Source organism: Heliangelus exortis, chromosome 1 (assembly GCF_036169615.1).
Source record: "Heliangelus exortis chromosome 1, bHelExo1.hap1, whole genome shotgun sequence".
Lineage (NCBI taxonomy): Eukaryota > Metazoa > Chordata > Aves > Apodiformes > Trochilidae > Heliangelus > Heliangelus exortis.
In genome coordinates, this window is record NC_092422.1 from 165,168,555 (window position 1) to 165,195,121 (window position 26,567).

Sequence of the window (26,567 nt, forward strand, 5' to 3'; positions counted from 1 at the left end):
AAAGTTTAATTTGCAAGCTCACAGAAATTAAAGACTATTCTGTAAGGCTGAAGTGCATAAATTTATTCGAAAAGGACAATGAAAGATTTTACATCACTGTAAGATTTAACACATAAGAGTCTACCAGCTCCTACTCTACTGGTGGAAATATAATCAGCGTTAAATAATTTTAAGGTAGTGTTACTATTGTCTACAACTGGAATTTTAAAAGTTCATAATTAACTCCATTCTTCTTATAGAAAAGTAGAGTTTATTAAAGAGTAATTTAATTTAAATATGTGCAGTGCTGTAAAATAACAACCTCAGATTTACTTTTTCTTTAAAATTGGTTCACTCATAAAGCCCCATGGCAGCCGAGTCTTGCAGCCAACACAGAACACGAAACAGAACTCAAGAAATGTACAGCTCATTCCTGGTGATCACTAAAAACACAAGCACTGGAAGCTGAGAGACACTGCCCAGAAATCTCAGGATAAAATACTGGTGTTTCAGCTCTTCTAGAATTCCCCTTATTGCCTTTTACATATGATTATTATTTATTGTAAGATAGTATTTTATTACTTACTATTGCTATACTAACCACTATGTTAAATATGCTGAGTCCTGAAGCTTCCTTCTATACTAGTTAAGACACAATTTAGTATGAAAACAAGTGTTAGACTGGATCATATATTTCTGTAATAAAGATGATATGTGGGCAAGGTAGGTGCTATAAAAAAAGGCAACAGGCTGCTAATTAATTTGTTGATCTTACTTGAGCATTGCAGCTCTTATTAAGTACTAAGTTAACATTTATTATGTTGATTTTTAACATATTTCAGCTTCACTAGCAGAACTGTTAGGTAACAGGAAACATCAGTTTTACCAGATGACTATGGATTATGTCCAAGACTGTTGGAAAAGCACGTTTCATTTGACCATTACCCCAGTTCTGAGACTGTGAAACTAAGGTTCATTTTCATACCTCATGAAAGTTACCAATGCAGCACAATTTCTAATTCTTCCCCATGGTCCCCCAACAACATATCACTGACATGCTGGCTTGTGACCTAAAGTGCCCATTCCACCATAAATGAAAACACTACATTCAAATATGTACAGTCTGAGGAATATTGTGTATGGGGTTCTCCTCTAGTAGTGTTATACCCTCCCCATGTATGAGCTGATTAGTACTAGAATGATGTCTGAAAGGGACAGGAAGAACTGCCATTTAAAGATGCCTCTCACTCCATCAGTTATATAGCCACAATTTGCAGTAGCTCAGTTTGAGAGTTAAAGGTTGTTGATCTCATAGAGGATATATTCTCTGTGGTTAAAAATAAGATCTCCTCCAAAAAAGAAAAAAAGAGCCACCACCCCTCCCCCTCCAACAAAACAGCTGCATGATTTAAGTACTATTTTAGCAGACTACATGGAAGAGTCTTGATGAGATGCTGGAGAAGTTCAGTGGATCCTAATATAAGTGAACTCTGGGTCCTAAATGATAGTGCTATAACAAATAATGTCTAAAGGAAAGTGTAGCAAAAATGTTAATCTGTACTACAGAACAGTAATTCACCTTCCTAAAGAAGGGACAGGCAATTCACAGATACCAAAATGAACGGTCCTCAAAGGTGGCAAGTTTTACATTCTTTTATTCTGCAGCAAATTAAAGAGAAAGATGCAAAGCCATTTGCCAAGATAGTTTACTAGCTAAAGGCCAGAAACTCAGAAAATGCAAAGCCTCTGGTGCAATGTTCAACAGAGTCTATCAGCTCACTTTTAGAATTGCTTTATGGTACTGCAGACACAACCCAACTCCTTCTAGTTCATAACAGCAGCTACAGACAGTCTTTCTGTCATTTTGTGGTTTGTAAAACTCTTGAATAAAGGTAAAAAAGGTCTACACCTTAGCTGACTAATTAGTTTTATCATACTTTTGTATGATTAAGACTCTTGAATGGATCAGCAACTCATTTTCACTCAGAATACCTGATGTTCTTTAGGATCATCAACAATAACTAGACTGAAATGCTGCCTGAAGTGTATCAGCTGTCTAGCTCATTTTCTTTTCAGAATTACAAAAAACACCTACCCCTCCAAAGAGTAAGTCATCAGTTGTCTCAGTTAATATGCAAGAGTTGTAGGAGATTGTAAGAAATTCCCAAGAAGTTCCAAAGAACATAAGATGTTCCAATACCACCACAAAAAAATTACTGTCATTATTGAAGTCTGACATTTTAAATTATTTTTCCTACCTTGTATGAAATTATTCATATACAGTTTAGCTTAGTTTCTATTTGAAAGAATAGAAATATTCCAGGAATAACACACGTGCAAACTGGTAAGGGAATATCGTGCTCAGAGTATTCCAGGTGCACAAAAACTGTGAATTTAGAAAGATCTTTTGAGGGCAAATAATCAATGTTGGTGGGTAGAAAAATTAAAACTTCTTGAGAAGACCATAGTACCTTATATGTCTAATCATTTCAGTAGGGCTGATATTGACTCTTTTGTACCAGTCTTCTCCAGCCACAATGAAAATGAATACCTTACTGGCATATGGGAGGATGAAAAATAATCAAATTCTGCAAGATTTCTCTTACATTTAATTTATTGATGCTTTGAACATTTTTGCTATATACTTCATAGACTGATAGAATGGTTTGTCTTGGAAGAGACATTAAAAACCATCTAGTTCGAGTCTTCCTGCATGGGCAGGGACACCTCCCACCAGACCAGGTTGCTCAAATCCCCACCCAACCTGGCCTTGAACACTGCCAGGAAGGGGACATCCACAACTTCCTGGGCAATCTTTTCCAGTGTCTCACCACCATCACCCTAAAGAACTTCTTCCTAATACTTAACCTAAATCTAGCCTTCCAAGTTTAAAACCATTACCCCCATCCTGCTGCTATATGCCCTTATAAAAGTATGTGAAATAAAATGTGATGTATTCCAGATCTATCTTAAAGAATGGACAGTAAAAAATATAAATCAACATCTTATTATACAGATGTTAGAGGAAAATCTCAGGGTTCCATCATCTTTTCACCCTTAAAAGTAGTTTTAATTTTTCTACAATTTCTTCTAAGATACAAACTCTTCTGGATAACCTGGCTAGTAGGACTGTCCTGCTTGGTGTTCTCCATAAAAAGATTCAGCCTCAGAAAGGGCCTGAGTTTAAGGCTTCCAAGAACATGTCATCCACATCTCAGAAAAACGAGTAAGGACAGTGTCTGGAATGTGGTTGCCAGTGAGCCTGTTTCCCAGTACCCTTTATGACAATTTTTTCTAATTGTAATTCTCTCCCTGCTAGGAAAAAAATTAATATACCTTCAAGTAACAGTCATTCCATGCTTCTGGATAGAGAAGGAAAATATCAGAAATTCATCCATTACCCATAATTCAAATGATACAATTAAATCCAGTATGGCTGCAAAATAGGTTGTATTTGGTCTTCAGGGAAAGAGAACGTTATATTGTTTTTTCTAAGTTTCTGGGTTTGCTTAGAGAAAAATGAATTGCATCTTCCCAAGTTAAACCAGATCTCAAAAGGCCAATTAACATACAACATTGAAGCTTTGTTTCCACAGACAAATTGAATAATTTTCAATCTTTTTTTCTTTCTAATATAAGCAGATTAAAATTTCACAAGTAAAATGATTCTGTTTTTAATACAAGTAATCTGCAAAGAATTATGGGGTAGCTAGTGTAAGTCACCACTCAAAAGGTAAAGAGAAGCATGACCTGAAAAAACCAACATTGGTGTCAAAGAATGCAAACAAAAAGTAATGGCTGGGCATATAGGACCAAGGGCACAAAAAAACCTGACAATTGAAAGACTCATATCTCAGATACATGTGCATAAATATACCAGAAGTTGATTTTATATGATCAGCAGTGTCTTCACAAATATTTTGACTTATTTTCAGATGTGTTATTATTTTCAAATGTGTTATCAACATATGGTTTCAAACAATAACAAAATACAGAGCAGACAAAATAACTACAAATAAAAGTAAGTTAAAAAATTAATAAGGGACACAGTTTCTGGCAAAGATACTTCACAACCCCAAAGGATATTGCCTTTGTAAGTCACATTTAGCTATGTATTTCGTAATATATTTGTAAAATATTTGTATGTATTTGTAATACACTCTTCTCCTTATTATGTAAGTCAAAACCACGAACGGAAACACAAGAAAAATTGTATTTCTTACACATCAAAAGTGAAGAAAATGCACTATAGAATCCAATAAAGATAATGGAAAACATTACACCATTCATTTCCTAGGAAGTCCAAACCTCTAGAGTAAACAGAGATGCCCAGATAATAAACAGCATAATTTTTAAAAAAAAGTATTTAAAACCCTAACATTCCAAATAATTTAACTTTCACTTTTGACCCAGTCCCATCTTTCTTACAGGCTGCAATATGCATCTCTCATTTTACTTAGAGACTTATTTATACAGAACTTGCTATCCAGTACTATTTAATTACAAGTAACAGCCATAAATTGATAAAAATAGTTGCCCATACCTATTGTATCAGCTTTACTAAATCTTCGTGTGACAACATTGTTCATATTTCCATTTTCACAAAGCTTTAATTCTGTTAGGTATACTTCTACTTTGCAGTGCTTTACAAACATACCCTGTTCAACGACCTGAAAAAAAAAGTGGGATCAAGTATCAGTCCAAATGTTTTCATACACTTCAAAATATTTTTGAGCACTCTTCAAGAAACCCAAGTTCAAGGAACATAAAACACTTAGAAATGTTAACAATTAGAACTAAAATTTCCCCTGTACCTTTTTAGAAACATAGCAAACTATAAAGTATTTTTTCATGAGATGGCAACTTGCCTGTGTTTAATAATATCACTATAACTTTCAGTGTTGAGTACAACAGAAATTACAAATATACATATTTAACCAAAATATAAGATAGATGATTTAAAGACAGAAAACATAAAAAGTTATTTTTATTTCACATCACGTGTTGTATGCTACTTCCCCAAAACATGAATTAGTTTTCACAGTTAAAAAATACTTCTTAATACCAGAATACACTAAACAGTGTTGTACACAATAACAGAATACTGCTAAAACCTGGAAATCATTTTTAAAACATTTTTAAACAAACCCTGTATTTAAACAAGACCTACAACTCTCCTACTTATATTCTGACAATGTACACACTAAGCTGACAGTTCACCTATTCATTACAGTTGCTTACTGTATGCTCATTTTTTCAATACTAATTACAAATTAGTTCAAGTATATAGGAATTTTTAAATATAAAAGTAAAATGTAGAAAAAAAAATTCAGGGTCACCTCTTAAATGTTTTCCCCTTTGATCTTCCAAAGTGTAACTGCAGTACTTAGTCATGTAGACTGTTCCAAAAATAATCCTTGCCCTGATATGTGATACATCTGACAAATACGGTTAAAAAAAAAAAAAAAAAAAAAAAAAGCCACCAGCTAATTGCTAGGAGATCTGCTATCTGCTGTACAAATATTACTTGTATGCATGTACTATAGGAAAAGAAATAAATTAGTGAATTATTTCACTAATTTCACTAAGTTATTATTTCACTAAGTTATTTACCTTAGCTTTAATGACTTCCAACCATAACATTTAAACAAAAATGCACCTTAACTTGAGCAGCTTAGTGGAGTTTTAAGCTACTAGAGTAACAACAGAACAGTTCCAGTAAACAAAACCGTGCTGATGGCTGAGACATTTCTGAGAATAAAATGGACAATGTAGTGGCAGTATTGCTACATGTTATTACATAAATTTATAGTCTTATTTGACATGGATCAAGCACAACATTGCATCAATTTACAGTTTGGATCCACATTGCAAAAGTTTAAGTAGCAAAGGGGGGGAGGGGGGAGAAGAAAGTATCATCCCACCTCTATGAAATACAAGATAAAGAATCATGAACAAATAAATGACAAGAGCATCAGAAAGATAAATTCTGAACTGTAATATACATCATGGATGATAACTATTGTTTATATTTGCAGAAAATAAAGATACACCAGTTCACTTGTCCACTCTTTACACTACATATCCTCTTCCAGTGAGATCTTTCCAGGTAGAAGGCAAATCATCCAGACTATTCTCTCTTTACCACTTTCCACCCAGAGCAAAAAAATTACACAACTTTTACATTACCACGATGATAGGAGAGCATTCAGTTTGCTGAAACCCATTTTCAGAAAAAAACAGTAGCAAGTTGGTAACAGATCTATCTTTCAAGGAGAGCCATTTTAATTGATTTCAGCTCTCACAGAGCTAGAGAAAAAGATATTCTGTGGATGTCTCTAAAAAAAGATCTCTTATTGTGTAGAACAGAATGTTAAAAAAAAAGCCCAACAAACTGCTACTTATTTCTGACCAAATGAATCTCAAAGAAACCTTCTATAGCTAAATCTGGCATTTGTTTGAAAGGAATGAAATTCAAGTAAATGGCCAGCATGCATGTAGTTAGACCATCCTCATGACTCAGGAGGAAGAAAAAAATTATTACACTAGAAGTCTTATTCTAAACTAAATTCTAATCATAGTATTTTTTGTGCAATTTTTCAGGAATTAGTAAAGATCCCTGCAGAGGAAAAAAGGTGCCCTAATGGTTAAAAGCAAACTTAACAATGTATTTTAAAACAAGTACTTCAGTCCCTTGAGGATGCAACTGTATCACTTCCCTGAAATTCTTAAGAAATAATACAAACAGATTATCTGATCAGTAAACTGCTAAAATGTCACATCACCTCAATAATAAGCAAGGTATGTGTGGGGGCAAACAGAGTAGCTCAATCTGAAAGAGGACCACAGTATCCATCATACCATGGACTACTGCTTTTGTTGTGCTAAGCTTTTTTCTTAAAGAAAAAAATTCCCTTAGCAAGCTACTGAACACAGAAGACTGCTTATCAGAAAAAGAACTACCAATTACAGTGCTGGTGTTAACATTATTAGAGCTAAGCTCTTCACTAATATCATCAACACAGTTTTGGAGTTTTATGCTTAATTACAGAATCATTTGCATTAATAGATGTAGAAGCTTCTAAAGCAACTTCCTCTTGAAATATTAGAGGGCTTACTTCCAGAAAAAGAAAAAAAAAGGTATTAAATACTTTGCATCTTCATTTCTCGATATGAAAAACCTAAGCCTCTAAAATCTGAATAAAAATAAGGTATCTATAAGCAACCACAGAAGGAGTTGTCTGATTATCACAGGGCCAGATTTACAATCTAATAAATTCCTGTGCAGTTCCTGCATATTTGCAGGAGTCTTTCATATTCATATTCATTCCAGTGGGTAATTTAAGAGTACCTTGCGTGCAATTGGCTCTTGACCCTCCATCAGTGTGTACCAGCTAACTAGCCTATTCCAGCCTTCAGTTGGCAAAAGGATGTAGTCCAGCTCATCAATGAGATGCTCCTTGAGAGACTGAGAATCACCATCTGTAAAATAGATATTTTTACTTGAATATTGTAATTCTGTTGCTTGAGTTTTTAATGGAATATTTTTACTATAAACAGCAAACAAAATATTTTCCGAGTCACAACTGTGTTATCAGTATTATGGTGTTCAAAACAAAACTCTTCTGAAACTAATTTTGCAAGCTTTTGAGTTCATGCATAGTACACCTGTTACACAATATTCCTACATTCAGGAACCCATACTGACAACTCCATACTGACAACTGATTTGTTATCACACACCATCACAGCCTTCAGAAAAAACAATCCATTCCTCCACCCACTTCAGTCATATTTGCACAACACAGATGCATTCCATGCTACACTGAAAAAGCAGGAATGGGTAGTTACAGTATATCCAAAGTTTGAAGTCATTCACTCCACATCAGACTGAGAAAAAAAAAAAAAACAAAACGGTACAACCCTCCTACTTAAAGAATCCTACATGTTCTGGAAACACAAACCCTACAAAATTATTTACAAGGGTAGCGAGATGTAAAACCTAAAAGAAGTACAACTTGACAAGCTGTTTATATAACAAACAGGCTTTTTACTTTTGTCCAACCTGTCTTTACAGTAGTAAGTAGTGGCTACCCTAGATGTGCAAGAGGTGATTACCTGAGCTACTGTGTGCCTCAGCCAGTTTGGGCAGCTGCCTATTTGAAAGTACCCAACTACAGGCCAGCAAACATCTGTCTATACAGAGGGACATCAAACAGGGACACCCACACATTCAGCTCCAAGGATGAATCAGGATGACAAACTTAATGAAGTGTAAAAATAGACTGTATAAAGAATAAATAGGCTGTAATAGATATGCAGTCTATTTATTTTGATTGTCCTATCTGACTGAACTGCAGAATTGCATACTGCATAATTAAAACTGAGCATAAAAGTAACCTGAAATAATCCCAAATTGCTTCAAGTATTGGCCTTCCTCTTGGTTTTATTTTTTTAAGTAATACTGCTAAGCAAAATCTATACTTTTACCTACTTTTCTGCAAGGACAAAAACAAGTGCATGCTATGTGCACATGAAAAGCACTCTCATTTCTCATATGAAAAGTCCTCTCATTTGATCATATTTCTATACTATTCTTGTTTCTCCTTTGTACAGATTTAGTGAACACAGCACAGTGTAACTTCAGATAAAAGTTCCTAACCATTAAAAAAAAAAGGGGCACTTAGAAACTAAAAGTCCTTTAATAATAATAATTATTAAAACCTATGCTTTTAAAAATAAAAATTTAAGAATTAAAAATTAAAACTATTAAAAGAATTAAAAAGAGGAAAAAAACCAACGTTTTTTTATTTAATCACCCAAATGCTTCCCCTTTCCACAGCTTTCTTGTGCTGTTACTTCCTTATCACTGATGCTGACTTCTTTTCCTTCTCAGCAAGCCCATGCTGTGTGGCTAAAGATGGGACAAGCCTCTTGTTCTCAGTTCACCTCTTTAAGAGCAACATTTGTTACTACCATTAGCTGCTCAAAGATGGTGACAAGATACTTTTTTCCTAATTTGTAATCTCTGCCGTTTAGAGATGACCTTATGCAGTCAAGAACTACAGCCCAGCTTGCGTGCATTTTCTCCAATAAAAATAGGCAGTGTGGGAAGAGTTGAACAGAAAACCTAATAACACTGAAAACTTCAAGATACAGCCAGGTAACTATTGAATTATAAAATTAATTTAGAAAAAGGGATAATCAAGTTCAGGAACAGTCAAAGTATTTCTTGCAATTTTAGCAAGAAAAACCACAAGGCAACAGAGAAGGCAACAAAGTGAAGTGCATGAACATCTTAGACTTGGGATTCCACTTTGGGAGGCAAAATACATAAAGTCCTCAAGCAAAAAGTAAAAGGGAATTTCATGAGCATCTCAGTGAAAAATAAAAATTTCATTCTTCATGGAGATAAATATAATTAATGTGACCCAAAAATGAGACTTCAAGCAATGCACCTGTACATTCCTTTTTTTCCCCCCTCAGTCTGTTTCATCCAAAATCCACAAATAACAATTTTCAAGATTAAAAAATTTGGTTCAAAACTGTCTTGGCCGATTAGGAAAAATATCTACATGCAACAACTATCTCCAAGAAACAATTGCAAGAACAATTCATGACTTGTACTATCAAATTCATACCTGGCCCACTCAACACTATGTATTTGGTATTTATTTATAACTCGGAGCAAGGTTTGGAGAGAAATCCATCAAAATATATTCAGGTCTATGTATCCCTTAAAAAGTTCATACTGGATTGCTAGACCTACCTGATATTACTACAGGAGGTTACAATGAGAAGATATAATTTGGATTTCATTCTGCCTTTCTACAATCCCAAACATTTTTATAGTATATTTTTTTCAGAACCTTATTCTATTAAAGAAGTTCCCTGACTCTGACATCTCAGTCCCTTATAAGCAACACTGTATTCTATTACAATCAGCTGTTCTAGGTAGCTACTTCCCTGGGCTTTCTTTGCTAATCTCATGTTGACTTATATATCTCTCTTTATGAAGACAGCATGTGTGCAATCCATTACATACATTTTTGCTTATAATGAGATTAACCCAAATCTCTGGTACTTTTTATTGCTCTCACATCATTCTAATCTGAAAATAAGGGAGCAACACCTAAGTAATGCTTCAGTTGCCTGGACTCAGCCTTTCTTGAACATAATAATTGTTATCCTTATCACTGTATTACACTGCAGAATATCTGAGAAAGCAGGCCCATCTTAGATTATTTTACATTCATTAAATCAGATGCAAATTCAGACTTAACACTGAAGGAGAGCAGTATGAGAACACCTCATGCACACTTGTACCTAAGACAGGATTAAAACCAAGCTTTTTCAGGTTCAATTTATGCTACATGGGAAACCTTGTACAGAGGATTGCTGCTTAGCAGTAGGCGAAGTAGATAACTACTAATTGCTGAGCACCTAATTTTAAAACTGCCTTCATACAGGAACAACAGATGTCAGACAGTAATTGGATGTCTAGTGTCATTACCAATGCAGAGCCATAGTTTTAGAACCATAAACAAACAAAAGTGAAGTCTACAAACCCTGATTCTGTGTTTATTTTGAAGGGGTAAGGGCAGTGTCAAAATGATAGTAAGAATACAGGTTTTCAGGACCTTTTAGCAAAATGGCTAAGCAAAAAGATCTTTAAGTTTGGGGATGGAAGAGAACATACAGATAAATGCCCATGACAATACAGCACCTTCTTCAAAGGCACTGATACTGGTCATGTCAGACATGAACACTCACCCTAGCAACTAGTGCAACATGGTATGACAAGGTCTATGAAAGATGCAATTAACTTTAACATTTAACTTGTAAAATAATGAAATATTAATTGCAGTTGAGACGTTTTGAATTAAGGAAGTCAGAGTCCATCAGAAATCCCATTTGCACAATTTTTTTTGTGCAAAGAAATTATGCAGTACTGTTACATTACCTGTAACCACAAAGAAGCAGGATACCAAATATCAAAGAGCAATAGCAAATCTAGACTTTTAGTGTCCACTAGATTTTGCAGATTAAACATTAAAGGCTCTAATGGTGTTTAACTATTATGTATTAAAAAAAGAATTTGACCTAAAGTATCTGGGAAAGTCTTCTAGGACTTTTGTCCACAAATCTGACCAGTTTAGTGTATTCTCTTGCATTTCATACCATTTTATCACTGAACTGCACAATACCTCTTCTTCACGTGTTCCAAAATCAAAGCAAGGGCTTGAGGCTCACTTACAAGAAGAATTTTAGAGTTAAGAGTAAAAATGTTATTTTAATTCAGCCAATTCAACTAAGCTAAAAAAATCTTTGTGAACTCAGACTAGCTATTTGTCAGCTTGACTAAATTTCAACTCCCAAGGTATCCCAAAAATCATTATGAACAGTAGCTTGTATATTAGTAAATCTTTTGCTACAATTGCAAAAAGTTACAATAATTTTATTTATGAAACTGTAATTTGTTAGGGAAATCTATTCCAGCTCCTTTATCACCATCTGAAAAGGTTCATGTTTATAAATCCATTTACAGATCCATTTACACTAATGACTACAAAAGATGAACAATCTGTGACAAATTTGCACTAAATGTTAGTATTGGCTTATTACACAATCAGAAGCAGTTACCTTTGAGAAGTCCAGAATTATCAATAGGACCAGGGTACACATTCTGATCCCCCATCTGGTATTTGTCCCAGCTGTCAAACCCAACATATTTCTTCCACTGTTTGAACCAGTGACTATCCACTAGATACCTTAAATGGAAGAAGACAAATAAATTAATTAGTGGCGTGCTACTACTTCCTAGAGTATCAATTAATTAATATTAATGCACTTGTATCATCAACCTTGCAAAATGAAGAATGTTTTTCTGTTTAGTCTGCTAACCATTATCGGCACCTCCCACCAACAAGGACTTCAATTCAGAGAAATTAAAGATCCCACTAATCACAGTGGGCAAATACAGTTTTGCAAGACTGCCAATACAGCACTCCAGAAGTTGAAAAATGACAAGTTCAAAAAACAATTTCCTTTTTTAGCATGAAATATCATCAGCTTTAACTCCTGTTCTTAAATTGAAAACTCATGAGATTCAAGTTAAATCTTTATGATCAGACAGAGCTTTACAAAAAAAGAGGTAACTTTTAGTCAAATATTTTTTCCTGCTGGAGTTTAATTGATAACATTATATATAAAAGTTGAAGAACTTTAGAACTCTGTTGTCCTGTCCAAAAACAGAGTCTAAGTGCTTTCTTCCTTTGAGTAAGCATCAACACATACCATAAATGTTCTGCTTTTGAGGCAGTACTAGATGTTCCTCCTATATTTAAACTTTACACTTCCGTATAAAGGGCTCTCTCTAAATTCAACTCCACAGTATTTCAATCCAGATTCAACCATTGCCAGTCTAGCTTTTACAAATTTCAGTGATACTGACATTTTATATCTTATTGTCCAGAATTTATTCTAATCTTAAAGATACCATATTTGTTCAGTGACCCTCGTATTTTTTTAAAGACACCTCCTTCACTATTTCTCTGTTGTAAAAGCATCCATCTCCTTCCACCAGGTCTGTACCAACCCGTTTGCTACCACCCTAGTACATGTCAGAGTACCACTACCAGGATGTAACACAAGGCCAAACAAAAGCTGACAGGTAATACTCATTTTTTTCTCAAGTACTTGACTACTGAACTGTCATTTGTAGCATACCACTAATATGCTATTGAACAGTTAAGACATCTCAAAACTTCCTGGTGATTCAAGCACTGGGCTGGTAATGCACAAGGCATTATTAGGCAATCATTCAGTAAGAGTCACTCATTGCATTGACACCCACAATTCATGAAACCAAAGAAGTAAAAAAACACTGAATATGCATTTTGCTGAACAGGTTCAAAACATACCTTAGCAGGGCCTTAAATTTGTGCCTCCAAATGATGTAAGAATACAGTAAGAATTAACAAACCTAAGATATGCAAATCTTAATTATTTTCAAGGTTTTTCTCTTACACACACACACACATCAAGCCTCCAGAAGTTCTGCTAGCAAACTTCTGGTAAAGAAGAAATTACTACTGAGTAGTACTCAGTAAGTAGGATCCTTTGTAGAAAACTTGGCAGATTCACCTCTCAATAAGCTCCAGTTTTTCAGTGTCTAGAGAATGTACTCTTAAGCATGTCAATCTATAGGTAAAAGTCCTATGGAAAGTAAGAAAAGAAAGCATTGGAAAGCTACACATAAGATCACCAATGGCTTTGGATGCTTACTTCCCCTGCATTCGTTCAATAACTAAGGTCTCAACAGCAACTTTACAACATCTGACAAAATCCTAATTCACATTGAAAACAGTCTTGATTCAAAATATGATTTAATGAACAGCAATAATGAATCTGCAAACAAATTACTCCTAGACTTCACTTGTAATTACCCTAAGCAAACAACAAAGAGCAAAGGTAGAGCTGTCTCTCAACTACTTCCAGCGACAGAATTACACCTACAGAAGTTTGCTTAGCCAATTTCTCCCTTATAGAACCAATGCCAGCTGTACTCTGGAGTATGTACCTCAACCACCTGGTAGTGCAAGACTTATATCTATTCTACTATCAAAACTGTTACTGCTGCTCAAGAGTCATCAACTACTACCAGTGACTACCTCTTCTGTTTTGTAAACAACTTGGTCCTGTCCTTGCAACACACAGTTTCCTTCTGAAATTTTAGACACTTAATAAAGGAGTCGGAAAACAGTCTCAAACTGGTAATTGAACCAAAACTATACATATATAAAAAAAACTATTTTGGAAGTATTATTTTGGAAATAAAAATATATTTCAGAAATGTATCTGAAAAGTAATTTTCTTCAAGAATTCCCCTTTCCACTCTTACCAAACTCAGAAACAAACAGTGACTTAACAGGTTATGTTGGGCACAGTGCATCCCGCCACACCAGTAATGAAACAGCATGACTGAATTACTATTCCAGAAAGATGAGATACTTCATTTCACTACAATCTTACAATATCAAATCATTCTGAAGTATCCTGGCCCAGCACTGATTATTTCAGTTTTGTGGCAGAATTCCCTTGATATGTTTTGTTTTATTTACAGTCTGTTTAGAATGTAACAGGAAACCAGGACCAAGCTAAGCTGCATTAAAGATGGTAAAATTTGGATAAAATACAGTTAAAAAAAAAAAGCAGGCTATTACAGAAGTAAAAAGATTCAGCTTTATTGAGAAAAAGAAAAAGCTTATTTAGTTCAAATCTAAGTTCCAGTCCTACACACATTTCAAACTAGAAAAATCAAGCTCATTCTGTTAGAATGAGTTTAGCTAGAATACGGTTTTCTTGAGCACTTCTATCTATACTGTCCAGAGAAGCTATAAGCACCTGATAACAAAGCAATAATCTTCTGAGACATATTCAGATCTCTGTATACAGAAAACCTAATTTTGCAGCACAAGAATGTATCCAAGTATGGCTTTACTGTCTCACGTAAAACCTTTTCTGAACTTAACTTTCAGGTGCTACTAACACAACAGCAGATTTAATGATCAGTACAGCAAAACTTATGGAACCATGAGTTTCAAACTGTTGTGAAATCAGAGGGAGCAATTTCTACTATAAAAAAAGATCATGTTTTAAAAACAGGCACATAACATGACTAGCCACATACAATTTAAAACTTGGTATGATCATGCTTAAAACACACATTCATTAAAAAAAAGGTGCATTATGACATTTTTTAAAACACCAGATGTAAGCAAAGCTATAAACTTTAAAACTTGAAAAGTCCATTGAAAACACCACGTTTGCCATCATGCAACAGACAATGGAAATGATGCCCAAATAGCTTTTCAGTATGTTTTAAAATACTTGGTTTGTTTGTTACCAGAAGCTTTCAGTTATATTTTACTATATGGAGTCCTCCTAAGAATACTGCAGTAGGTGAGAAAAAAACCCTTAAATTAGGTTTAAATTTTACAGAGATAACATGTGATTCCTTTTCTACAATCAACAGTCAGATGCAGATGTCTTCTATGATCTGGTCCAATGAAGGCAAAAATGCTTTTGGAGTTCAAGACTAACAAGTGGATGCAGACAGGTCTTAGTGTTTCATCTAGCATTCCAGATTGAATTGGTGCCCAAAATACAACACATTTATTTGTTACATAGAAATGGAGAGAAAGGAAGAAGAGAATATAGCAGAGAAGCCTACAAAGTGCAACTTAGCCTATTTAATATAAGGATCACGTAAGTAAGAATTTAAGAATAAATTGAATACCACACAGCCTACTTGAAAATTAGGAAAAAAAATCAAACAAGTTTTCACTGAGCAATAACTAATTGTTGTAATTGTTATATTCTGATTCCTGGAAGAGAAAAACAAACACAAGACTCTACCATGGAAGTCTCAACTGGTATGATCATGTTAAATGCAGTGACTTTATTCTACACACTGCATATATAACTGAATACGGAGTCTAATATTAAAGATATTTTTTCCTTGACCCTGAGTCTACCAGAATAAGCCTGATGTTACTCTTATTGAATCACTGTTATTTGTCTTTTTATTTTTAAAACACAAACAGCAGTTCTTTGCAGTTGCAAAAATCCAGTTCTTTCACTCTGCCTGTACAAATCCCAATTGCTTTTACAACAGCTTCCTCCTATTAATTTTAACAAATTTTCATTTTTAATAAACAGAAAAAGAAATATCAAATGTAGTAAATCTGACACGTCCTCACTTTCTGCTTTATACACAGTTTGCAGTCTTACGAATGTACTCAAAGCCAACAGCATTCTCACCTTTCTTTTCTGCTGTGGCCACCCAGCATTATTCAGAAACAGCCACACAAGTGTGTGCTGGTATGAATGCAGTCCCTCTCAGGCATTCATTCTATCCCCAATCCTGCCAACCTTGTCCCCTAGTCACAGTTATGCGAGACCTACTCAAATTACTTTGTATCTTTTCCTTTCCTTTTTTCTTAACTCGAATCCACTGAGTAAGTATTTCGTTAGACTGGTATAGTTTGATCACTGAAGATTAATGAAAAGACTGAAAAACGAAGATCAAGAAATCTGTGTATACTCAAATGCAAAGCCTAATACTTTGGTGTATATAATATAATTTGTATTAAGTATAATTTGGTGTAATATAAAGCAGTATATATCTTTCCCTGTGTACTAACTTTTGAAGGAAAGAAGGATTTAGTGAATTTGTGTAACTAAGAAAAAAAGTAGAGATAGATGTTGAAAAATACTAACAGACACTGTAGCTGTGAATTCTTGCACTGAATTACTGGCTATGTGCATATATATGCATATGTATATTTACATTTTATATACATAAGGCCTTTTAATGAGCATTCTGCTTTTACTTTAATGGATACCTGATACAGGTAAGAGAAATTATCTTAAGATACTATGGAGTACAGTCACAGTAGGTGTAATCATCTCCCTGTCTCAATCAATAGATAACATACAACTATTCCAATAAGATTAGGGAAAATTGAAAATTGCATGCAAATGGTATACATTTCCCTCATCTTTATGCAAAAAGCATATATCATGTTAAAGATTATACTGCAAAAAATTAATATAGTTACACCACACTCAGCTTACAGGATCAATCAGCTAAAGCACTTAAAAGTACATAGCTAAAATCCAGACTTCTTAACATTATAGCAAAATAAAAAAGTAAAACTCAGAAAATAATAACCACTGCTTTTGATCCTACAAACACATTCAATACAGCATTCTTGCCAAGATCAACAAGACAGAAAACAGAGAAGACAAACTGTAAGAAGGCAACTTAATTTATTTTTCAGTTAATGTTACAATATTCATGATTCAACCAACTACCTAAAAACTATTATCCACAAGGGGCATTCAATAATTTAAGAGGAAAAGATATCTCAAGTCAACAGAATGACATCTGGTAAAACCTAATTTCTTAAATAAGATTTGATCACTTCTTAGATCACTTTTTAGGAGAAACTTATTAAAAACTCGTAGCATGCACTTGAGACCAGATACACTTCACTGAGTATGTGTTGTCCCAGATACAAAAATAGTGTATCACAGATGAGTAAAACAGAGACATAAAATGTCTGTACATTCAACTTAGTACATTTTGCTTTTATTTTTGCAACTGTTACTTAATGCAGGAAAGAGTTCAAACCAGTCTAAAGTTACAGTAGTTTTCTGAACTGTGGACCCAACTGACAAAGCTACTACGGGACACCTCAGCAAAGTTAAAAAAATCTGGCCTGTCCACTTTTTTTGAACTGTGATGAAGAAATATTACCTAACTGTGATGGAATCAAAATTGTACTCAAGGTGGAAACACAAATTTTGCTCTATCAGAGGAGTCATCAGTCAAACTAGTGAACAGTATTACCTATATCCAAGGGTAAAACACACCTAAAGGATTAATAGTAGAGACTGAAAGAACTGTCTCAAATTTACAGATATGCTGTTTTGGGAGGGAAACCTTAAAAAGCAAGACTTCATAACAAGGTGAACTGTTTAAATCAGCAGATGCTTGACATATACAGGATTTCAAGCACTTGGTCACCTCAAATTTCTCCATTAAAACAGCACAAAAATGTTTGGCTATACTACAGTCAATTGAGAGTCAGTAAACTCATAACAGGAATACGTGTATCTATTGGAACAACCTCAAATCTTTGTGTACAAGTAAGCAAAAATCATGTCTGCATTGCTGAAAATTAAACTCAAATGATATTTTAGGTATTAAGAATACTGGAAATGTGTGTGCAGTCTAATAAGTTTTTGATGTTTTCTCTTAGATGTAGTAGGTATCCTTAAAGTAGTCTAAACTTTGAGCAAGTAGAAACAAAAAGCTTTAGATGAACATGTTTTCAGTTCAGGTGTGGCCTACTTAAATATTCAATGTTTACTTCCGAGTGGATCTTCAGATCACTTCCTAAGATAGATCTGCTCTGATCTGTAAAATGCTTCTTGCCTGTCTGAAGCAGATTATAGTATGCAAGGGACAATTCATACTCGAGTCCCCTAAAATGCCAGATTATGAAATAAAACGCAAGGAAATGGAAGGAAGCCTCATCAGAAGTTCAGATTGGACATAAGGAAAAGGTTCTTCACTGAGAGGGTGGCCAGTCACTAGAACAGGCTCCACAGTGAAGCAGACACAGCCCCAAGCCTGTCAGAGCTCAAGGAGCACCTGGACAATGCTCTTAGTCACACCATTTAGCTTTATGTAGTACTGCCAGAAGTGGGGAGCTGGACTCCAAGATCCCGATGGGTCCCTTCCAACCTAAGATATTCTAAGATTCCATGAAAACTTCATATCACTCGACAGCACAAGAGGACCCTGTGTAGCCAAGGTCTACCTTTGCAGACATGCAACATATCAGAATTTGCACAATATCTTTAGAATGTTGCACAACAGTGGAAAACCCATGCAATGACAAATGGGGTACATAAAATATTTTTGGATGTTCTCCCTCTGATAAGCACCAGGTTTTGATATCACATGGATTCAGTGTTAGCAGTGCGAAGGATAAAACAAAACATGAAATTTTGAACCTTACAAACATAAACTCCAACAACATTCTCATTCTATCAGCTGATGACAAAAGGCCTTATTTGAAGTCTAAGTGTCCTCACAGATTTGCTCACCTTACAAGCTTAATTCAGTCTAGTGTGAGTCCATTCATCAGGCCAAGGGATTGAAAAACTACATTAAAATGTTCCTTGTTACCTCCTGCAATTGCATACCACTTAATTTCCTCAAAAAGCAATGATAGCTGTTGGTCATACCTAGTTCACTCCATACAGAAACTATTTGCCAACACTATATTGTCATTCAGTAATTACTTTTCTCTAAAGAGTACTTGGCAAGTATTGACAATTAAAAAGCACAGTGCTTGGTACTTCAACCTACTTTTTTCTTCCTGTTTTTCTATGTACAGGTTGTTTTCAAAGAAAAGATTACTTTTGACCTTAAGCTAGTTTTAGTTAATATTATTTTCTTGTAGAATAAGATACTGCTCAAAGCTGTATAAAAATGTAATCTTTTACTTCATTCCCACGTTTAGAAGTAAACAAGATTTGTTTAGAAATACTGTGAAAAAGTCATAGGTATTTTGCTTTCGCTGAAGACACTAAACAGACTAAATATATGATCAGTGTAGATCAGTTATTTCAGCCTCATGTAACTCCTACAGATATTCAAATTCTAAAACACAATTACCAGTTGAAAGGCATGCCTTATATCCAGATATATGTTCATATGGGCTCTGTCAACTAAAATTACCAAAAGACTGTATGTATCCTTATGAATGACAAAATGTAGACTTATGGCAGCCTTAGTACATTGACTTAAAAGAACAAATTAATTAATCTATGACAACACCCATAAACGGACCTTCATCTCTTAAGCAAATACTCAGCATATAATAAAAATCAATAATAAACTTACACAAATTTTAAAATTTTGCAGCTGCATGACCATGTAGGGTCACTCAACAAAAGAAAAAAATAGTACTAGCAGTAAAGTTGCTAATTGATTTCTAAAATTCTCTCATGGTTTGCAACTTTTTCACATAATTTAACTTCACCTGTGTTTTACTTCACATTTTTATATAATGAACCTTATTAACACAGTATCAACTTCACAGTAGTACAACAGCATTCATTAACACCCGGGGTGATAGAAAAATATTTGAACAGTATGACTATGATCTTGCTATTTCTCATTGCTGTCAAAAGCTTTCTGAATGCATTTCTCAGTTATACACAGACAAAATTAAACAACGTATAACCTAGATCTAATTATACTGAATGATAGATCAGGCCTTCAGCTTCAAAATCAAACCAGTTAACTTCAATATGCAGTAAAGACACCACAGATACACTCATTCCATCACTGTGTACTGCTGGTACATCGTACCTTCTGAACAAAGGCAATTTCATTTTTAACAGCAAAACTGTGCAAATTGTCCAGAGAGATAGGTGAGCATTTTTTTTTTAATACATTCCTCACTATGCATGAGTACAGATTAAGCAATACTGAGGACAAAGTGGAACAGCCGTGTGGCTCAAAGCAAATTAGGGCTCCTGTTTAAAGATACAGCATCCAATTTTTTTTCTTGCACAACTGCAGCTATAAAAATTAGAAAGGTAGTAACGGGTTTGTAACTGTATTTCTACTCTGATTAAAATAGCCAAGATTGCTTGACTAAGTACACTCATGATGAATAGATGCCTCCAAAACTGTATTTTCTTTCAGAATTAACAAGATGTATCACTTCGCATTCATTTTTAAGAAATCTTAATCTAAATAGCTCACAGTCCTCTTCAGAAATAAAAGCTCTGTTCAACTAAATGCACCACAAGGATTTCAAACCAACTTATCAAACATTCTACCTACAAATTCTCCCTACAGCTCCCCAAGCTCAGTTTCCACAATATGCTGCAATAGCCCAAACAACACTTCATACGTACTACCAAAAGGCTGACCAAAAAGCCCAATTCATCCAAAACTAATGGACCGCATTTTTCTTAAAATTTCAGTGCAAACATTACATTAACAACCATGAAATTACTTTGTGTATACTTACACATTTTCAACTTAAGTCTTGATGAAAAAATAATCTAACTCCAAAATCAATGTTTGACTTCCAATTTTCAGACAAAAGCCTGACACAAACATTGCTGAGTATAACATGCTCACACCTCCTGCCTAATCAATTAACAGAAGAAAATGACATATACACATTTTCCACTGCATGTATTGTCCCAGAAGACTTTAAAACATAACATTTTTTACATCTCTATAAGCTACTGGTGAAATGCTGAACCACTCCACATGCAGCGAGACAAATCTAACACATAACTTCAACCATTAGGTCTTAAAAGTAAAAAAAATCTACATTCTAAACCTCATTTAAAAGAAAAAGCAGTCAATTCTAAATTCTATCCTTGGAACACTGATGTGGTGTCCCTTGTTTCTCATTATATGAAGCCATCAAAGCAGTTTCTATTGTTCCAAATGCTACTGAGGTGCAGGTCCATAACATTTCATCATGGTCTCAGTGAAATCAAGTATATTCTTCCATTAATGTTCAGTCAAGATTCTGTTCACATACAGTACAGTGACAAATGATCAAATGTGGAAAACACTGAGATGACCCCAGTGTAAAATGCTACTAAAGCTAAGCACTACAGCATCAAGGTTGTCATCAGTGACCGGGCACTGCAGGGTTTCCAGTAAGGGCTGTGTAAGCCTGTTCACCAAGATTCATGAGTTTTCATTGCAACCAGAATTAAAATGCTTATACATTTTTGGTGGGTAAACTGTTCAAGGTTGAACTTTTCATTTCTACTGATCACAGACTGGGAAGGATTTTTACCTCGCTTAATGTTTTATTTATTCTCTTCTGAGTTTTACAATTAAACATACAATAAAATTCTCACAGTGGGGGTGAGGGGGGAGGAAATAAAAAAGAAGAGAATGTTTTCTTCACTTTTTAAGAGAAGTACTTTATGGTGAACATTACTCCCTCTAGACTCATCCAAGCTTCATAAGTTATGTGTGTCAGAGACACATCTGAAAGAACCCAGTATTACTGCAGTTTTCATAATCTGCAAGCCTTAAAAGACAAGAACAGATTAGAAATCTACCTCATCACCCTGTAAAGTGACAACTGGCACCAAAATTCATTGGCTAGCAAGGCTGGAAATTAACATCTTCTGTCTGGTCTAATCTCCACAAGTTTCAGTTTACAGATAGTGTCTTAAATCTTTGTCTGCTCATCTAAAAAACCTTATCCTAGAAGACCTCTTCTTAAGTATTTCAGCACACGACTCAGCATTCTATCAGAACAGATAATACTCTGAAAGCACTCCTCTGAAAAACAAGACTTCACCTTTCATATTAAATTGTGAGATTTTTGAACTCATTCCAAAGGAACACGCTCAGTGACATTTGGACATTTGGACAACTGGACAGTATGATTTAGCTTCACTAATGTATTACTGTATACAGTACATTTCTGTACTCCTACTATTCTGATATCTAAAGATTGCACTTGTTTCCTTAGCCACCAAATAAATTCCTTGTGACCATTACCTGTCCACTGTTGCAGCTTAATTATTTTCCACGTTACTGCTTTTAAAAATAAAAATAACACCCATATTCCTATCTGCTCACAAATTGCTATAACAAGCTACAGGTGAAAGAAATAAAGTGCACAAATTTTGGGGGAGAGAGAAGAATTGGTTAAACTGTCTGCTAAGGGTGTGCTGCTGGCTTTTATTAAGTCACTGTTACCTACTACAAGTAAACCGTTTACTGGCAGGTGAGAAACATGGTCTTGCATTTGAGACCATCCCGGCTCAACCTGTGAACAAAGTAGCAAAATAAAAGATACGAAAGCATTTGTAAGGTCATATTTAAGTAACTGAGACAACACCTCTAAGAGAGCCACAGAACAACTGGAACCATAGGGAAAGCAGGGCTGAAAGTGGTCTTAAAGACAAGAAACAATACCCCGGGATGGGAAGGGAATTACTGAGATATTCATACAAGTCATCACACACAAGAATTTACAGTGCCTTTATCACCCCTGTAAGAAAACCATTCCAAGATCAATAATTTGCATTACTGAAACACGTATCTCATTAGCACTGTAAAAACCAAAAAACCTGGCAAGGTTCTCAAGAATGGCACTGCAGCTACAAAGGCATTAAATAACATAATCAAGACCAGCAGGTCATGCAAATTATACACTGGCTAAAAAAACTGATGAACATTAACAGCTCTTCAATTTATGAGAGTAGATACAAGAAGAGACTGATTGAGCTTAAATTTGACCGCAGCTGTAACAACCAATATTTTTTTTCTAAATGAGAGGATAAAATCTCCACAAACAACAAAAATCCTTCTCACTTATCAAGCATCAGCAGAATTTCCAAACACTGAGAAGTAATCGTATCAGATCCTAAAATGCAAGACTTATAATGAAATACAGCATTTTTTTCTCTTCCAAAACAAAATTCTATGTCTTTCAACCACAGAACCTGAAGATCCTTTGGGTAATATTACAAGAAGAAAGACTTCAATTCAAGTTCTGAGGAATGATGGTGTGTTTTTTAAGCTCAATTCACTAGTAATAGCGGTCAACATTATTTAAAACCACTGGCAAACAAAGGAGCTTAAATTTGTTTAATGTCTGTTTAGAACAATAAGATAAATGAAGAGATGGAAGAATCCTCAATCTCACCAATTTAATAATTTAATTTATTAATTGCCCACAAAAGAATGCAAAAGTGACCACTGGGACACTGTACATGCATACACATTTATGTAGCTAGATTTAACAGTTCATGAGTCAGAGTTAATAGCACCTTGCCATAGCTTATTCAGTCTTTAAAACACTTGATTAATATCAGTGTCATAATCACAGCTACCTTTATTTACATCCAGAGAACGTTTAGAAGCTTTTTTCACTCAATGTACTTCTTAATGTTAAAATATTTAATGTACTAAAATATTACAGCATAGTAAACTTACTGGTTCAGTCACCATGCAAACTTAGCAAAAAGTTACTTTCACTTTGAGTAGTATTAACTGTTTGAGACATTTTGTTCTTATTTGGGAAGTACCCAACAGAGCTAGATATTGAAAAAAAAAAATCTAGGAAGATTACAAACATGATCACACTTTTACTACCCCTGGTCATTTTCAACACTACCATGAAAACTGACTTAATTTTTCTAGTTGCTTATATTTTTTCAGCTTAAGAGCAGTCTTCATATGCCAAAACCGAATATATACTCAGCAGTATTTGAATAATGCATCAGAATGTAAGCTTCTGACACATGCTGCAGTATCAACACTGTTAAATATAGTCTTTTATAGAACTGGAACAGTGAGTGATGACAGCTGAAATGAGGTGGGCAAGTTCTACTTTTGTGTATTCATATTCAATTTTCAGTAAGTTAATGCTTCAGCCTTTTGTCTTTGAGTGACAGTTTCACACAGGAAAAGATGAAGAGGTTGAGCGGTGGAAAAAGCGTCAGTTCCTTTTTTTTTTTTTTTTTTTTTTTTGAGGGGAAAGAAAAAAAAAAAAGTCCCGTTTCCTAGCCTTGGAGAACTACAACTACATAAGATCAATTGCAAATTACACGATAGAAAGAAGTGCCTATTTAACCTAATTCTTTTCAACCACGGATTATTGGGCTGACGATCTGCATGGGAGACTAATAAATATTTTCTGAGTGGCCAGGAAAATAAATATTTTTAAACGTTTGCTGTGGAACAGGTATCACGAGGGCCACTCTGCACCTTCGGGGGCTGCTTCTTGGGCAGTTAACACGTTCGCAGTCAAAATTAAAATTTAAACTTAAATCTTATCACAACCGCGGACGGGTTTCAGAGCACTTCACCGCGGTTACAAATACAATTTCTGACAACTTGAAGGTGACGCCAGGGCCGTTTCCTCCTTTCAGCCCGGATAATGGGAGAAGCGCCTGGCATCGGGAGCTCTCCCCCTCCCCCCCGCCTCAATCCTTGCTTCGGTCCTTCTCCCGGAGAGGCCAAACAAGCCCCCCCGCTGCCTCAGATCCCCTCCCTCCTTGTCGGGGGCCGCCATCCGGGGCTGCCCCCCGGCACCGCGCCCCGTCACTCACTCCGCTGCCTCCCCTCCCCCCGCCCGGCAGGGAGCTGACCTCGGTGCCTGCCCCCGCCGGGCGCCTCCGCGGCGCGGCCCTGCCGGCTGCCAGCAGCTCGGGCCAAGCCGAGGCCCCGCCGCCCTGAGGCGGCCGACGGCCTCCTGACAGGGCCCGAGGGAGCGGGACGGCGGGATAAGAAGCGAACGGTGCTGCCCGCACCATCCCCCCCCCCCCCCTCATCCCCGCTGTCACCCGCCTTCCCACCCTCTCCCGGCAGCCCCCTGGGGACGCGGGGGGCCGAGCCCTCCCCGGCGGCGGGGAGAGCTGAGAGAAAGGCGGCCGGTGCCTCCACCAGCCAAGCGGCACCGGGCGGGGGCGGAGGGAGCCGCCCGCGCCGAGCAGCCCTGCCCTAACCCCCCCGCCTCCCTCACCAGGTGTCGCCCTTGCGGAGAGCGGTTTTGAGCAGCGCCGCGACGTCCGTGCGCTGGGTCTCCAGATCCGCCGCTCCTCCCTCCGCCATCTTCTCCCCCCGGCAGCGGCAACAGCGGCAGCGGCGGCGGCGGCGGCAGGGGCAGGAGCGTGCCGCGCTGCATGCTGGGAGTGACGCCGCCGGGGAGACGCCCTCGCCCCCCTCCCTTCCCAGAATCCGCAGGGCGGGGGACGAAGGGAACCCGGGGAAGCGCCGCCCTGCAGCGCCCCCTCGCGGCCGGGAGGTCTGCCATCTCACAACCCCCGGGGAGGACGCGCATGCGCGCAGCGCCGGCTGCGGCGCTGTGGGGCGGGGCGGGCTCCGGGGGCGGCAGTCTCGGCCTCCCCCCGGGACAGCGGCGGGGCCTGGGGACACGGGGCCGCGTCACGGCACCGGGCAGCGAGCCAGGTGGGGCCTCGGAGGAGATCCGGGTGCCGGCAGCGGTTCAGGCGCGCTGTGCTGCAGCCTCCTGGCCGGGCAGGCACCGCGGGGTTACCTCAGGTGGCTCGGGCGGCCCGGCCTGAGGCCTGCGCTGCCGGTGCTGCGCGGTGTGGCGGCCGCTGACCCGCTGGGCCTCCTGCCCCGGCGTGTGACCGTGAAGTCTGTCAGAAGGAGCAGATCGTATTTATGGAATAAGGAGAGTCTCCTTCAGTATTAGTGTTTTAATTTCAGCGTGTGTATAATTAGATGCTGATTGCCTTGCTAACAACTGAGTAGTCTGTATTCCCACAATACGTATAATGATATTTTCTGTATTACTGTGGAAATACTGCTGGGAATTTAAATGGCCTATGCGATTGGCGTTAACTTTCCCAGACCCCTGCAGAAGCCAACGGATAATTTGTTGTTTGTTTCAGGCGCTCTTATCTGAACCTTGTACAAACCCGTCACTTGGCACCTCACCAAAAAACGAGTCCCTGTGCTGCGTTACAGTAGCAGGGCTCTCTCCTCACACTTGTATATAGGTTTCATACAATCAAAATTGTATAGACATTTTGGGCTAGAGGGTGAGAAGTCCTGATAACAAACATCTGAAAAGCCAGTTTGTTTTTGTAGGTATAGCTGGTGTATCTATAAAGCATGCATTTGTATATCTGGCCCCTTTCCTCCACGCAAGTCATTATAGCATGCTATATATTTCACAACTAACAGTTGAAATGTATCATAGGCTGCCAGTCATACATTATAAGCTATTGGACATGATTAACTAATTAGCAGTTACGAGCTAGTAGCATATAGCTGTTACAAATAGCACTAAAGACCGCATGTTATAGCAAAAAAGAGAATGGAAATAAAGCTCCTGGGCAGCCACGGTAGTCCAAAACTATGTAAATATTTTGCCAGGATTATTGGCAAATATGGTGGTGTTGAAATTTAGGCAAAATCAGGATTTGTAGCTTGAAAGGTAATACAGTGTAAGTAAGTGCTTGAAAGTGTA

The 26,567-nt window shown here is 36.8% G+C and overlaps 1 protein-coding gene across 6 annotated transcripts in view; it reads right to left on the bottom strand.

Moving 5' to 3' along the window:
- USP15 (ubiquitin specific peptidase 15) overlaps positions 1 to 25,272 on the bottom strand; it is a 65,763-nt gene extending 40,491 nt beyond the window's left edge. For 2 of the 6 annotated variants that reach the window (XM_071733503.1, XM_071733502.1), the window contains exons 1-4: positions 25,092 to 25,266; positions 11,623 to 11,750; positions 7,331 to 7,461; positions 4,523 to 4,649 (exon numbers count right to left, since the gene is read on the bottom strand). In XM_071733503.1, coding sequence (XP_071589604.1) covers positions 4,523 to 4,649; positions 7,331 to 7,461; positions 11,623 to 11,750; positions 25,092 to 25,180 — 475 coding nt within the window. In that variant the 5' untranslated portion in view covers positions 25,181 to 25,266. Of the gene's footprint in view, positions 1 to 4,522; positions 4,650 to 5,318; positions 5,408 to 7,330; positions 7,462 to 11,622; positions 11,751 to 25,091 lie in introns of those variants that run through there. The other 4 variants (XR_011723900.1, XM_071733506.1, XM_071733507.1 and 1 more) reach the window with 4 other exon arrangements.
- Positions 25,273 to 26,567: the final 1,295 nt, after the last annotated feature.